At 39.3% G+C, this 16910-nt stretch overlaps 1 protein-coding gene and 1 long non-coding RNA gene across 2 annotated transcripts in view; one reads left to right on the forward strand and one right to left on the reverse strand.

Moving 5' to 3' along the window:
- Nucleotides 1-16910, reverse strand: part of zswim6 (zinc finger, SWIM-type containing 6) — a 52188-nt gene that overhangs the window by 4704 nt on the left and 30574 nt on the right. The window contains exons 3-13 of the mRNA XM_042395148.1: nucleotides 15725-15873; nucleotides 15471-15621; nucleotides 11936-12115; nucleotides 11238-11414; nucleotides 10960-11106; nucleotides 10140-10286; nucleotides 8046-8306; nucleotides 3406-3541; nucleotides 2504-2661; nucleotides 1036-1199; nucleotides 836-917 (exon numbers count right to left, since the gene is read on the reverse strand). Coding sequence (XP_042251082.1) covers nucleotides 836-917; nucleotides 1036-1199; nucleotides 2504-2661; nucleotides 3406-3541; nucleotides 8046-8306; nucleotides 10140-10286; nucleotides 10960-11106; nucleotides 11238-11414; nucleotides 11936-12115; nucleotides 15471-15621; nucleotides 15725-15873 — 1752 coding nt within the window. The remainder of the gene's footprint in view (nucleotides 1-835; nucleotides 918-1035; nucleotides 1200-2503; nucleotides 2662-3405; nucleotides 3542-8045; nucleotides 8307-10139; nucleotides 10287-10959; nucleotides 11107-11237; nucleotides 11415-11935; nucleotides 12116-15470; nucleotides 15622-15724; nucleotides 15874-16910) is intronic.
- On the forward strand, nucleotides 8263-10123 carry LOC121885561. Its single transcript, XR_006092583.1, has 3 exons — nucleotides 8263-8350; nucleotides 8457-8966; nucleotides 9998-10123. It is a non-coding gene; the product is annotated as an uncharacterized LOC121885561 (long non-coding RNA).

Below are 16910 nucleotides of genomic sequence, written 5' to 3' on the forward strand. Positions count from 1 at the left end.
TCAGTCTTTTATAAAGATGTTTGCAACTAACATTTTGACATCATCAAGGTGTGGAAAAAATAGCTGATGTGCTGTTAAAGATGTGATTTTGTGTTTGTCTTTGAAGTAATGACACTGTTACCTTTTTATTTTGAGTGGCAAGAAGCTAAAAATGACTAAAATATGTTTTAAATTTCTATATTTTATGTGAACGCTCTGAAGGAAGTATGAGTTTAGACTTCTGTAATTCACTAACATCAAACAGAGGATATATTAAGTTAGAATCTATCTCACATGGTTTTACAGGTTGTATTTTTTAGGTGATTTAGCAAGTATTTATTTCACCAAACACACAACAAGAAAGAATATTTAGCTAGTTCTTTACTTACCACTCCAGGTTTTAGCATAAGTGTTTTCAAATCTGGTTAAATAAAGGATTTAAAGGGCTAATTATGCTACAATACCTGCTACCTGCCTCGGCTGCTGTTGCTATGGAGACGAAACCAGTCAGAGGCAAGAATCAGAGCGTAATGAATTCAAAACGCTTTGTTTTTGTGTCAGTGATTGGCTGTTTGAGTCGTAGTTAACTTCTACCCCGACTACTAGACTGTCCACTTTCTTGTAGCTTCAACTTTTTACTAAAGGAACCAGATATTTTCTAACACAGTTGTTCATCTTTTGTACTGATGATTTAACCGGGAGAGTTTCATAACGATCAAAGCTGCAGAAAAGCTCAAACTGTGAGTCACATAACGTCGTCTATTTGCAACTCTAAACTGCACATGTGCTGCATGAGAACGGAAACCTTGACAGGCATAGCGACAGTAACCAAGGGGGGGGGGGGGGACAAACTCACCGACTTCTGTCGCACAGGTGACCAGCCATCGCACCATCTCTCTTCTCCGCCAGTTTAAGGTAGACAGAGTCATTCTCATCACCTGTAAGAAACGTATGATTAGTTTTGAGTTTGCAGGATGTGGAGTGTGTTTCTGTGTGTGTGTGTGTGTGTGTGTGTGTGTGTGTGTGTGTGTTTCTGTGTGTGTGTGTGTTTATTACCTGAAGGCCCAGCTCCAGGGAGACTTTGAGCAGTGTGATGTCCAGCAGGCTGTCCATCAGAGTGGCGATTTTGAAGGCATCCTGGGCCAGTTTGAAGATATGAGATGAGGAGTGGATGTTCTTCTGGATGGACTCTAACACTATTTCTAGCTTACGAGCATCACCTGGTAACAACAAACAAACACAGAGGCAAAGTTATTCCCATCGTCCAGTATTTATTCTCTGTATAACTCACTCTGTCTGATGGTTATTTTCCTTGGCATCATTTTTTCGTTTTCTGTCCACACACACAAACCTGATTGTAACATTTAATACTATAAGAATTTACCTCATTATAATGAGAAACTTTTCTCCTTTTGACAAGATCCTTTCTCGTTATAACAGGATATTTTTTTTTGTTATTACTACAAACCAAACTACTATCACTGAAGCTCATTATATCACAAAACGTTCTCATTATTTTTCTTTAGGACAGAATAAATTGGTATGTTGTTATGACAAGAAACTTCCATATGTTGTTAAAATGAGCAAAAGTTCCAGTTGATTTCTTTAGAGAAGACAGTTTGTCCTGCATCAGCTGGAAGAATGACAGCGACTGCTTTAACTGGTTTGATTTGGTTTTATTTCACACTCGGGATGAAACATGTTCCTCTGTTCATTCGTAGCCTGATCGTTGACAATCAGACACCGAACCAGACACGATAATTACATGTTAAACATGTTTTAACATCACGTGGAAGCTTCTAGTAATAACAACAAACACACTTATCAAGTTATAACAAGGGAAGTTTCTTCTTGTTACTGTAATGAGAAGATTTTTTTGTTTGATTTATATATATTCAAATATCTGTAAGTGTCTCTATTCTTAACTTTTCAATTTTCTTTAAAAGGTTTCTTTTTGTTTAATTTGCATTTAAGCTTTTTATTTTATTATGTAAAGCACTTTGTGTATGAAATGTGTTACACAAATAAACTTGCCATATGTCATAATAATTAAGGTTTAATGTTAAAACTGAATAACTTGACTGCGTCTAGCAATAACTTTAATAAGTAATAATAAATAGTAATAAAAAATTCCAATATTACTTTACAAAAACACTGTATGTATGTTGTCGTCTATTTGTCTAATAGTTGTTTTTATTTTTTTCTAACCTACTTGCTTGTACATAATAATGACATGTTTACATATCTTTGTCCAGCTTTATCGTCCTTGTGTGTCCCTGTGCGTCATCGTGTATCTTCCTGAACAACATTGTGAGTTCATTGAGAACCACTAAAACCAGTCAAACTCCTACGAATTATGTTATTATGTGAAAGGGATCTTGGTAGAATGAGAGAAGTGTCTTTTTTTGTCATGGTGGTAGAACAACGCTGTTATACAAACAAACATTTCCACTGAACAACTGTTTGTGGGCTTGTAAAAGCTGTGTGTGTGTGTGTGTGTGTGTGTGTGTGTGTGTGTGTGTACCTTTAGCAGCAGTGAGCATGGTGGAGGCCAGTTCACACTGTTGGGACTCTATGTGGCTGAGAGTGAACCAGCGAGGGTAACGATTGGGCACCACTGACACTATATGGTGAGGCCGAGACAAGTCGCCAGAACCGGCCGTGGACTCCAGGACCGGCAGCCTGAACGCAGAGAAAAACTTTATTAGACACAGACAGAAATACAGAAACACACAGGATCAGATCTGTCCACTTAGAGGAAGGTTTCATGGAGGTAAAGAAGTTATCAGAGTGTAATGTTCCTTTTATAGATTAAATCAATAGTTTTCCTTTGCTTGCCTGCACATCTAAACTCAGGTGGATCTTTGCCTGAGGCAAGGATGGGTTTAAAAATAACAACTCAATTCCTGCCCCCCCACCCCCCAACCACACTCCTGTTATATCCCGATATAGCTGCTGTGATATCACGCTTCAGTAGTTTAATATTCCTCCTTTGTAATTCGAGTTTCAAATTAAAAAAATATAAAGATTTACATATCAAAAAAATCAAAGGGGTTTAATTTGGGAGAGAGGAAATAAAGTTTCATAACACCCGTGGCGGTCAGAGAGAAAACCAACAGCATATATTTATTATTCACACATTTTATAAAACTCGTTTTCAGCAGTGTTTAATTATTTAGTGAATATTCCAGCAAAAGGAGGTTTTGTCATTAAACATTGCCCCAGATAGCTCCCAGATCTGCCTCTCCTCTTCCTTTTCTCTCTATCTGTGTATCCATCACACGCTGCTTACATTTTCAGGCTTCGTCCGACCGACCCTGCCCCTCTCTTTATTTCTGTTCCTCCTCTCATCTCTCAGTTCCTCATAGACACACTGAGAGGAAGGAAACAGGAGGCCAGAAGCAGATTTAACTGGAGGTAACTCACCTCATGGCCCTCAGTGCAATTTTGTACGCCAGTTCGGCGTCGTGAGGTAGCAGGGAGGTGAAGAGATACTTGGCAAAAGTGTGCATGGGGACGCTTTCTCTGTAGAGTAATTCCCCCAGACCACTGTAAGGACCAGCTGGAGGAAACACAGAAAACACTGTTAGAAAATCACCTCAGGGATCAGTGCAGTCTGTACAAAGTCAACTCGAAGAAAACAAAGATTTCAACATGCCGTGCGGAGCAGCATGATAGTTCACATATGACTGCGCAGTGACCTCGTGTATGAGATTATTACCCAGCTTGATATTTCAACATGTTTGACACCGCTGATTAAACACAGTGATGAACAGTATGATTCAGCATGATGACCGCTTTGTTAGTCAACCACAGTTTTCCGTCTTGGCTTCAGAGATGAGACTTTTCTGCTTAGTATCGCAGTACTTCCTGAAACATGTTAGAAATTACAGGAATCGCATATCGACCAAAACAACCACGCCAGCAGCTCTCTGAGGGCCAGTAATGCTTCGAGCTGAACGCTGAGGATGATGTTTACCATGTTCATCTTCTTAGTTTAGCATGTTAGCATGCTAATTAGCACTAAACACAAAGTACAGCTCAGGCTGAAGGGGATGTTGTTACTTTTGTAGATATTCGGATGTAAATAAAAGCAGCTATAATCAATATTTTTATAATAATATATGAAATGTCAGTGTGTAATGTGTTGGTTGTGGCTTGGAGTGATGAACCTACAGAGAATTATCGGCTTTACGGAGCTTTATAGTGAGTTTCAGCTCATTGTTTAACTGTTCGGCTGCAACTTTACTGGTTTGGCTCACTCTCAGTGCTCTCATAGTGTTGTTTTCGGTCGCAGCAGGCAGCTGTTTTCAGAGAAAAAGCTCTAAAAAGCCGCTGTACACTACCTGCTCACAGTTAGCTGTAGCCTAGCTGGTGAACATAGTGGAGCATTTAGCAGCTGAGAGCCCTCAGGAGTTGGTAGAGAGCAGAAACAGAGCTAAAAGAGAGTGAATATTGGACTTTATATTCACCAGGTGAACAGAAACACGACTCTAAATGAATGATAATGTTGCTCCGTAACTGCTGGATGTGGAAATAAGCAACTGTTTGCTAACAAGTTCAACATATCAACTTAAAAAGTGACGATATGTCAATAAAAAATCAATTAATGCAGGTTTATAGGTTTAAACTGATGATGGTGCTTGATGAAAAGTAGGCCAAAGTTAATTAAAATGATTACAAGTCATCCTGAGAAGGACATAAATGTATGTATGTAATTTAAAGGCAATGCATCTAACAGATGCTGAGACATTTTAGTCTGGATCAAAGTGGTGGACTGACATCGCCATAAAAAAGAAATATACACAGACATGAGGTTGTGTTTTAAGAGGTTATTTAAGTACAGAGACAGCTTCTAGGAAAAGCTTATAAGACGGAGCCACCCTTTTTTTTTTGTCTGTGCAGCTCGTTCACCTTTGTTTGTGGAAATGATTTTACTGCCAAAGTGTAGTGTGTGGTAGCGCACACACAGGAACGGAAAAGCCCCGTGTTAAATGGTTCTTACTCAAGATGCAAATATTTAAATTACACAGCTGACAAATGGATAGTTTCCTAAAGCAGCTGGGCACTGCAGTTCCTAGCAAACGTTACTCAAACAAGAGGAAATACTGCGTTTGTTAGGGACTATTTTCAGTGGCGGATGAATCCACATTTGGTGCTCTAGTGACTATTTCTGGCAGCAGGACGGTGTGTGTGTGTGGGTTTGAGTCAAAATAAACTACAGTGTGTGTGTGTTCATGATGATGAAGGAACATGTCACCCGGTGTGGCTCATTGATGTGTTTTTAATAGTTTTTGGACAACGACGGAGGAACAGAGGAAGAGGATATATTACACACAATGCTTGTTAGTCAGAGCGAATCATTGCTGGTTTAATGGGATACATTAAGTTCCTTTAAGATATTCTATATGTACAAAAAGATAAGATATGACGTCTTATAATCAGAAAGTGAGTTAGAAGAGGCCGTGTGTGGGAGGCAGACCAGCTCTATCATTAGTAGGTTTTAAGTGAAAAGGGCCTTGAACCATGAAGAGCCACATCTTATACACACAAACACACACACACACACACTGGCTTATTATACCCCTCAGTACACACACATACACACACGCATTCACACAACGTCAGCAAACAGACCTACAATACAAACAATCGACTCACACAATTATGAATACAGAAGTACAAACATTCAAAAGTGTAAAACGAACACGTACGGAACGAGACACACACACGCACACACTTAAGTACACACGGTTAACGCAACACCGCACACACTTAACATAACAGACAATTACAAGCACAAAGAGCTGGTTGTGTTTTCAGGGTGTGAAATGGGAATCTTCCTGTGTGCGGATAATGTGTCGGTTATATGGGGGTTGAGGGATGGAAACATTTAAAGGAGCGGTTAGTTGGGAAATATGTTTATTCGCTTTTTTTTGTTGTGCTGAGCGTTAGATGAGAAGATTGATAAAGCTCTCTGAACACATAGAGAGTGGTATTGATCTTCTCATCTAACCCTTAGCGAGAGAGTTAATAAGCATCTTTCCCAAAATGTCAAACTGTTCCTTTAAAATATAACAGGCACACATCTGTAAGCATGCTGGGATATTTTTAGCCATGCTAATGGTTCCATTGGTGGGCCCCCCCCTTCTCGCTTTGCTCCGGACTGGAATATCTCAACAAATAATGGATGTATTGTCATGAAATTTGGTACAGATACAAATGGTGCTGAGAGGATGAATCCTTACTGACTTTGGTGACCTTCTGAATTTTCCTCTAGAGCGACCATGAGCTTCACATTTGTGGTTTTGATTGAAATGTCTCAACTATTTGACGGATTGCCACGAAACTTTCATTCACACATTAATGTTCCCCTCAGGATGAATTTTAATAACTTTAGTGAACATATGACCTTTCATTTCCAGTTTTAATTTGTCCGATACTTTAATTTATGACTAATTACCTGCAAAAATAATGACGTTCCTAATAGCATCAGCTGTACTTTATGTTTAGTGCTAATAAGCGAATGCTAGCATGCAAACACCCTAAACTAAGAGAGTGAACATGGTAAACATTACACCCTGTAAACATGAACATGTTAGCATTTAGCACAAAGCACCTTTGTATGCAAGAACAGTCTCAGAAAGCTGCTAGCACGGCTGTAGTCTCTTGTAGTCTTTTGGTACTTATAAAAGGACCAAATGTTCTTTACAGTACCAGTCACAAGTTTCAACACACCTGCTCATTTGAGGTTGTTTTTTTTCAATTTTTACTATTTTCTACATTGTAAAACAAAACTGAAGACTTCAAAACTATGAAATAACAAATATGGAATTATGAAGTGCTCAAAAAAGTGTTAAACAAACCAAAAATATCTTTCATAGCTTAGATTCTTCAGAGTAGCCACGTTTTGCTTTGCTGACAGCTTTGCACACTATGTTTCAGTTAAGTAGGGCTGTAGTCAACCAAAGAAAATCTTGGTCGACTGAAATCATACATAATCTTCAACTAATGTAATGTAACGGGACAGAGTGCACAATAAACTCGGCAGCCACACATTTCTCTGTTTTGTGTCTTCAGGTTATGCTAACTCATTGTTGCTAACTTTGGAGCTAACCTCCTTTACTTTTCCAGCATTTAGGGAAACAACAGACGTGACTCTTAAGCATTTATTAACTGACACACCGTAGCCTGTACTGTCCTGACAACTTACTGCTAACCTTTTCCTCTGCTCCGCTCACATTTACCGTCACTTCTCTGTCCCTCGCTCTTTCCCGCTCGCTACGCAAACATACTCCTTAACGGAGCCACGCGACCAGTGGTTTCCCAGGCAACGACAGACGTTGACTCACGTACCGGAACAGCGCTGCTCAGAGACTCCCAAACGCTATCGATTTCCGAATGAGTATCCATTCATCTAATATTAAAGAAATATTTTTTTGGCCTGGCGGGGGTTCTCGTTGTGTCATTATGGAGAAACACAGATTCAGTAAACGTTCAGTACGTTCAGTAACCGTTAAGTACAGTTAGACCCAGCAGTCTCCGTTAGGTTGGGCGAGTTCAAAGTTGTGAAAACAACGGGGGTGTTTTGAATACACCCCCGTTGTTTTCACAGGTAATTTGTTAGTTTGTCCCTCCCACCGCAGGACATAATGGATTATTCCTGGAAAGCTGTTGATGCAGCACTTTTCTCCTTATGAAAATAACACGGAGATTATTCGACCAATGAGAATTTAGTCGGACGAGAGCATATCGACCAACTAATCGACCAGTCGACTAGCACCTACAGTTAAGTGCTGCAACTAATGATGTTTCCAATATTCATTGTTCAATGTTCATTGTTTGGTCTATAAATCATCCAAAATAGTGAAAAACACTCCTTCACAGCCTCCCAGAGCCCAAGGTGATGTCTTCAAACGTCTCATTTTATGCAAAAACCCAAAGATAATCAATTTAATATCATATAAGACAAAGAAAAGCGGCAAATCCTCACATTTGAGAATCAAACCCAGTAAATATTTCACATACTGTTCCTGTAAATACAATGACGTGTGAGTCTTACTCACCCTCTAGCAGGAAAACAGCTTGCTTGCGGAAGATCTTCACCAACGTGTCGTTTAACTCCACTTCCTGCAGCTTGGCCAATAGCTGCTCTTCGTTGCGACAGACCTTCTCCTGGGCGTAGAGGCCGTCTGGCATCACCCTCTGCTGCCCTAAGCCAATCAGAGCCGTCTCTATGGCCAACGACATGAACGATTCCCCCTCTTCCAGGAAACGCTGCGCCGGGCAAACGGCGTGCTCTGTCCTCCTGCCTGAACCCAGCGAGCCTGAGGGGCGAAGCAGAGAGAGAAAAAAAAAAAAAGGCGACAGGGTGAGAGATGACTTAAGAGGAGAATTGTCCCTTTGGGCTGTGGATTGAGCAGAGTATTGATAAATGTATTGATCTATTTGTTCATCCTGGTGTTCTTTTTTTTCAGAGTGTGTAGTCTCCTGAGGATGGTAATCATGTGTTTTAATGGTTTAATGATGTCTTGGCAGACCTCACAGTTCATCCCAGGAGGGTTAACAGTCCCTGGTGAATACAACCACACACACACACACACACACACAGAGTTATAAATAGCACAGTCTTAATTGAAAACTTTCACAACTTCCTCCTTGCTGTAGGTTCAACATGTTTCCTGTCAGTTTACCTACTTTACAAGAGAAACAAAGCGTATCCGAGAGCCGAGACGACGCGATGATGTGACCGTCCTCTCTGGCTACACTATGTGAAATTCGTCTAGCTGAGCTCCTCTGCATAATTAATGCATTTTAATTGGAGTGTTTTTCCTGCCGCATTTCTTATTCATGAGCTGTTATTGGAGGATGACTGGAGGCCAATCAGCACGTCTGTGTCATTACTGCTGATTGGAACCTGAGGGCCTAAAAAACTCCGACAGGAAGGATCGCTGCAGTGAAAACGTTGGAAGCTCACACAGGAAAAGGTTTGTGTTAGTCCTGTACTTACATATGATATTGAGATATTTCCATTTTATGCTATTTTATACTTCTACTCCGCTGCATTTCAGAGGGAAATGTTGTATTTTTTACTCTTTTATCAGTTTTCTGACAGCTGTAGTTACTGATTACTTTATAGATAAAGATTCTACATCGCAAATTGTTTTAAAACACAACACATTGTTAAAGATTAAACATTAAACAAGAAGCAGTGTTTAGTCAGAACTTCTGTTTTCAGACTAATGAGCTGATTTCATTTAAGCAAAGCAAAGATTAAAGAAAAGTCCAAACAATAAATATGAATTATTTGTGTATCAGAACTTTGTTTTTTCTTCTTTGCTCTCCCTTTAATCATCTCACGACCCCTCAGATTTATCTGCTGACCCTTTGGGGAAGAGGGAGGGGGGGAGGGGGGGAGGGGGGGGGGGGTGGTAGTGACTGGAATAAAAAGTGGTCATTACCATATAAACTCTATAAACCCAGTACAGCCAGATAAATACATTTAAAATCCTATAACATATAACCTATACATGTTTTTGTTTCAAGTTTTGCTGATATTAACTGAACTTTTTGTAGAAAAGGAAATGAATCATTCGTTCAACTGTAACCTTACTGTCATTTCCAACATAAACATAAGTATATTATATCTATATTAAATATGTTATATTTTTGATGCAAAGACCCTAGACTGATTTAATTGTTTATGTAATCGTTATGTAATCGGAAAAATGTATTTACAAATGCCAGTTTTCCACAAGATTCCCAATTTTATCAATTTTCCGGAGTATTAGGAGTATTTTCTTCTACTACAACATTATAACTACAAAACATTTAGAACTTAATCTGCTTTTACTTTATTTTATTCCATTTATTTCAATGTATTATTTTATTTAATGTTGATTTTTTTTCTTCTTTTTATTGTCCTTTCTATTTTGTCTTTCACAAGACTTGACTGTAATTTACAATTTACAACATCTAACTTATACAAATCTGATGCTTCCTGGTTTGTAAACTACAGCGGAACAGCAGGACTGACCACCGTAGCCCTTTAAGTTCAGCAGGTTCAGGGTTTGGGAAGGTCCAGGTTAACAACCTTTAAGTCCTCCTCGTGGAAAAGCAGCTTTAACGAGATGAAGTAAAGGACCTGTGCGTGTGTTTACCTGAGAAGTCGAGCAGGACCGCGGCTCCGTCCTCGACGCCCCGCCCCGTCTCCATGAGGGTGCTGAACAGAGTGCCGATGGGGTCCAGAGGGTGTCCCACCCAGCCCTCCAGGTTGGTGACTGATGTCATGCCTTTATGGAGCAGCTCTGCAGTAACACATTCACACTGTTAACATGCTATTTATACACTACAACGCAAGACTGAAGTAAGACAGAAAGTGCCATAGAAACTGAGAATGTGTGCACACTTATGAGAAACAGTCGATGAAGGTGCACAAAATGTGTATAATTACATTTCTGGCACTTTAAGCAAGTCTGGGTCAAAGGTTTGGGAGCTATTTTCCTTCATTACAGCTTTATTTTCTGTTGCTGGTAGAAGTGTCTTCGATGGTTTGACTGGATTATGATTGACAGAAGGAATCTTGGCTCCAACATTGTTCCCAAAATGCACATATTGAATATGAAATTGTGAATATATGACGGTTTTATGGCCCCATATTAAATTTTCTGAAGCATCTCTGCAGAATGCGATTTGCCTTCTTCATTCTCAGGTTTATTTCTATGCAGTTTTTGGATGGAATAAGAGAGTTAAAGAGGTGTGAAATAAGAACAACATTCATCAAAAACCTCAAATTCTACTAGATTTTCTTTCTTTAAAGCTTGGTGTTCTTTTCAAGGGGCACGAAATCTCTGTATACAAAAACCAGATTCATGCTTTATATTTGTTAATAAGCCTTAAACGTGTTGGGAGAAGAACAAAAGCAGAAGTTAAATGTCTTGAATATGAAACTAACTGAAGCCTGAAGGAAGATAAACTGACCTTTTTTGTGTGCACGGAAGAACTCCAGCTGTTTCTGCTGTTGCCTCCGCAGCGTGTTGACTATGGCGATGGCCAGCCTGAGCGCCTCCTTGGGGTAACCGTGCGATCTGAGGGCGTCCACTCGTGCGCACGCGGTCGGGACGTGCTCTGCACAGGCCAGAGACGAGACGAGACGGGGGGAAGATGAAAAGACGTTTCAATTTCTCCCTTTATATTTTTCCTCTTATTAATCTAATTTGTCTCCCGCTCTAAACCCCCTCGTGTCGCTGCTCACTCACCGTGCCACAGCGGCCACCCTCGGGCGTCGAAGAGGGAGCTGTCGAGGTTGTCATGGTAACAGTAGTTGGTGTAGTGGTCCTCGGTGATGATGTGCTGCAGGTGGGGGTCCAGCCAGTGCAGGTCGCAGGCCTCGATCGCTCGCGTGAACACCGTCCGGTGAGGCCGAGTCAGTGAATCTGAGAGAGACGAGCACGAGTTTTATTGTTTATTTAATTGAAAAATGTCAATAAAACAACAATGTAGGATCATTACAGACAAAACAGCAGCAATAATAACAGAGTCTGTCTCCTCATTCCAAACATTTTTATTACTATCCAACAGAAATGTTTGAGTTTCTGTATTTTTTTTTCTGATTTAGTGGAAGCACACGCAAGAAACAGAAGCCAGAAAAAAAAAAAGCTGCAGGACCTCAACTGTGTTATTAGGCTCATTCTATTAGCTACACTAAAAAGGTAATAAGGCTTGAAGGCACAGAGATTGAAGGAAGGAGACTTGATTAAAAGAGAGGGGGGAGGGTGGAGAAAGAAGACTTAACGGCGTTAAGACGGCAGCAGAACAGAGGAGGAGGAGACACTGCAGGAGAGATCAGAACCAAACGCTCATCAGATGAGAAAAGATGTAGGAGACGATTTCGAAATTGTTTAAAAAAAAAAAAAAAAGGAGGCGACGTCTCTGCTTTGGCCGGGTGTCATCTCACCTGGGTTGCCAGGAGGACCCTGGGGCAGAGCGTTGGTCAGATTGGTCAGCTCGCTGCCATGGTTACCGTCCTCCAAGGGGCAGACGTCCACGCTGTTCCACCTGCGAAGCTGTCGAAGCCAGAAACCCTTCTGCTCGGGTTTACAGTGGGGGTTCAGCACGATGCACATCCACAGGGCTCCTGCACACACACACACACACACACACACACACACACACAAGCAAAAATAAATATTTGCAAGTTGCAGCTTCTCAAATTTGAAGATTCAATTGCTTTTCTGTGTCATGTTTGATAGTTTACTGAATATCTTTGGATTCTGGACAAAACAGGACATTTAAAGACGTCACCGTGAGCTCTACAAAATTATAACAAGCCTTTTTCAGAACAATTCAGCAAGAAAATAATTGGTAGATTAATCAATAATAAGCATAATAAGTTCAGTTAGTTGCAGCCCTAATCATCAAGCCCTTAATATAGATAAAAAGCTGAATTATGGAAAGTTAAATTATAGATTATTTCACTTGAGGTGGAAAAACTACATTCAGCATCGATGCTCTGTAGTTTTCTGATCATTCACAGGACAGAAAACAGCAGAAAAAAAGCACCAATTTTGCCAGTTTATTAAAAAAAAAACTATTAGAAGTAGAGTAATGTTTTATTGCAGGTGCAGAATTTGAATAAAAATATTACTTTTGAGTCAAGAAACCAGTCGCTAGTAAGATTAAAAATCTCAGTAATGCAACACAGCTTTGGAAAGGTCATAAATATTAATTTAAACCTCTGTAAAAATATTTAAAATAGATGTAATTGTTTATTATATTATACAGGGAACAGTATAACAGGTCTGCTCACACATAAAGAACAACACCTTGTCATGTAGTTTTAGCGTGAGGATGTAAGTGAGGTGAGATTACCTGCATTGTTGACTAAAACTAGAAGACACTGGATACAGATTGCGAGAGGACTACGGATAAGAGAGGATGGGGGGGGGGGGGGGGACGGACAATGAATAGGGATAAATAAAGGATGACAGATGACAAAATGAAACGGGAGAGGAGAAGAAAAGGGAGGTGAAGTGAGAAAAAAAAAAAAAGACGTGAGGCGAGAGGTGAGGGAGAGCTGGCGGTGTGGGGGGAGGGGACAGGAGAGGAGAGAGAGAGAGGCTTTATCCTCCCGTCTCTTTGTTAAGGCTGCACCAAGGACAACAGCGAGGAGACGAGGAGGAACGGAGGGGGAACCGAGCGGGCGGAGTGATGTCAGACGCGAGTGACGAAATGCACAGCAAGAATTTTCATCAAGGATGGGAGAAAACAGAAAAACAAAAGCAGAGAGAACAGTAACAACATAAAACAGTAAACAGCTTTTCCTGTTGATAAGATATTAAATATATATAATATTGTTTCTCTCTGTAAATAAAATCTACTTCTGTTCTGACGTGCAAACTGCAGCACGAGGGACCATGTTCACATCGCAGCTTAGATCCAAGTGACGCCTCGTTTATTTTTAAGTGATTTCAATCACTTTCCATCACAAACAAATGAACAAAAGTAGATTCTTGAGCTGCCGACTGAAGCAGCTCTGAGTGAAATACGGAGAAAACAACTACAGCAGAGCAAAGCTACTTCTGCACTGTGTATTTCTGTTTATTTATTTTGTTCTGTCGGTGCCTTTTAAAGACTTTATTGAAGATTTCAGGGCTGCAACTAACAATTATTGTCATTATTGATTCATCTGTTGATTATTTTCCTGAATTAAATGTTAAATGTCCTATAAAATGTGAGTGTCAGTTTAATGTCAAATGTCAGTTTACAATCAAATAAGAAAAAGAAAAGAAGCTGGAAACAATGAATGTTTGGAAATCTTGCTAAAAAAAATGACAATTATTGATTATCAAAATAGCTGCTGATGAATTTTCTGTCGATCAACTAAGCGATTAATTGTTTGAAGATTTCGTACCACTCAAATATCTTGGATTTTCTTAGTAAAACAGCCAAATATAATTTAAATATCATTTACATCACATCCTAAATTATATAATTATCTTATTTCTTTTCCTTCTTGATTAAATTTACCTTTACATCTTGCTAGAAAAATGACAATTATTGATTATCAGACTGGTTTCTGATGTTTCTATCGACTAAATGAAAAAGATTTCGTATTACAACTCAAATGTGTTGGATTTCCGTTACACATATTTCCGTTACACATATTTTTTGCTAAGCTAATTTGCTAATTTGCTGCTGCCGTCTCTAAAAACAAGACAAAGAGTCTACAGCCTCACAGCGGCTTTGAGCTAAATGCTAACATCAGCATGCTAACACGCTCACAATGACAATGCTAACATGCTAACGTTTAACATGTTCACCGTCTCAGTTTAGTGTCATAGCATGCTAATATTTGCTAATTAGCACTAAACACAAACAATTAATTTGTCCAATATTTTGGTCATAAACCAAAATATTGGACAAAATAAAGTGTTTGACCTGTTGGTGGCGCGAGATGGAAAGTTACAGGAACGATAAAGTTCATCCTCTGAAGATCAGGAATGTTTATATCAAATTGTAGGAAAATCCATCCAACAGTTGTTGAGATATTTCAGTCTGGACATAAATGAACCAACGGACCTAAAGTGAACCATCTCTGTTTGAAAAGTGCTTTTAATATGAAGCTTAATATTATCAAAACAAAGCCAATAAAAAGGCCTCAATTAAAGCCACATGCTACATAATCAGCAGTGGATGAAGAGGGGGGGATTTTTCTTCAGCACTTATTGTCTTTGTTGAAGGAGATAAAACAGCAGACTGCGGATTAATCCTGTATTTCACCCCTGAAATAAAGACTGTGTTTCTTTCTTCTTTCTCTCTTAAGGAAAACAGACTAATTAAACCATTATTCCTTTTAATGGATGTATTCTCCTCTTTATTACACACACAGACGATAATGTGCTTATATTTTGCTGCATGTTTCCTTTCTATGTCTCCTAAAGCAGATTAATTACATTTATGATCTACTTTTGTTATTTTAAACCTAAACCTTCCTGAATTAATAAACAGGTCATGTTTACGACATTGGAAATTAAATAAATGGGCATAATTTCAGTTCTTTTAAAATATTTTGTCATATAATGTAGTAACACACTACAAAACATGTTGAATTTCCAAGGGTACTCACGTTTGTGCACTTGTGCTCTTTTCTCTTAAACATAAAGAGCCTGACTCTGCAAAATGTTTACTTTATTGAATATTTGCTGATATAAAATGTTTTTTTCTCCAATTTTTTAAGACATATTTGAAAATCTGGGGCTAAACTAAAACATTTAAAATTGATCTATGATAGATTTTCACATTAACCTTTGCAAGAAAATAAATGTATATAAACCTGCAGGTCAATCATCACCAACTCTAAGCTGAAGGTTGCAAGATCATCGTAACATTATGTGGAGTTAAATATGTGTGTGTATGTATGTGTGTGTGTGTGTGTGTGTGTGTGTGTGTGTGTGCGCGTGTGTGTGTGTGTGTGTTTGCTCTCACAGTACCTAGCTCATCCCACAGCTGCCTGTACTTGTCAGTCATGGTGGTCCCTTGTTGCCTCCACAGCGCCAGTCTGGGGTCGCCCATGAACTGGTCCGTGATCAGCGTTAACATGCGAGCTCCGTTGGAGTCCCTCATCTTCAGCATCTCTCTCACCTGCAGAGACAGGGGCATTGTGGGTAAACGTATAGCCGCGCCTGACGTTTTGCGAATGCGAGCGTAGACGTGTTGGGGCGATCGCTCTGAAGAAGATCGTTACCTTGCTGAACAGTAAGTTGAGCTGCTTCCCCGAGCCATGGTACCCGCCCTGGGAGAGAAAGAGCTTGACCTGTTCCTGAACTTGCTCCTCGTCCAGATGCCAGCAGTTCTCATCGTCCACGCTCGCCCCCGCCGTCGGATCAGGAGCTCCTGCACCGAACGATGACAATCTGCGATTAACTTCACAAGATTTACTGCGATAAAAGTAATAAACAGCTTCTTCGTATGGGGGGAAGACCTGGCGTGAATATTCCTGCATCAGCATATAGTTCACCTCCTGCTGCATTTGCATTAATGCATTAGTGCATTAATGCAGTGCTGGTTAAGCTTAAACACCGATCAATACCATAAACTCTGCAAAATCTGCAACAATAACCGGCCAATATAAGAGAAGAAAACACTCAACATGCACTCCTGGGAGGATTAAATCCATAAAACAAAAGCAAAATAGAGTAAATCAAAATCTATAAATTGCCACAGTGAGCATGAAAGCAGAGAAAACTGTCATATTGTCAACAGTCATTATGTTCACATGTATACATTCCACAAAATACTGCTGTGTATTATATATTCAACTATTATGTATCCAAGAGTAAATATGTGCAATTAAATAATGTGAAAGTACACAAAATACAGAATAATATGCTACGATATGTACCCAAATGACCACAAACTGTATTTAAAAAGTACTTCAGGTTATGTCAAAGTATCTGACTGACACAAAGATACACAAAGATGTCCATAAGAACACCTTAATATACCAAAAACTACTATAAATTACCTGAAAGAACTACCACAACATCCCTCGAGTGTATTAATGTACAACAAAGTACCACCAAAGCCCTATAAAGCCTAATAATTCATTTAAAATGTGTTCAAGCACCCAAAATAGAACATATTTTATAAAAACTACCTCTAATACCACAAAACGCACCTTAAATATTCACCAACTGTTCTATAATAAAGTACTACATGTCTGTTGGGGCTCTAACATGCTCCAAACATCACTTGCAGATTAACCTTACAGTGTATATTTATATGTAAACAGAGTTTCTTCCATATTTTACAATTCATGATTTTTTTTGTGTAACACAGGATAAAAACACAAAGCACACGTACACACAACATATAAATATAACAACATCACATGAGTACAAAAGAAAGCTGATTAAAAACAATTTAAAACC

This window comes from Thunnus maccoyii, chromosome 19 (assembly GCF_910596095.1).
Source record: "Thunnus maccoyii chromosome 19, fThuMac1.1, whole genome shotgun sequence".
In the NCBI taxonomy this organism is placed as follows: Eukaryota; Metazoa; Chordata; class Actinopteri; order Scombriformes; family Scombridae; genus Thunnus; species Thunnus maccoyii.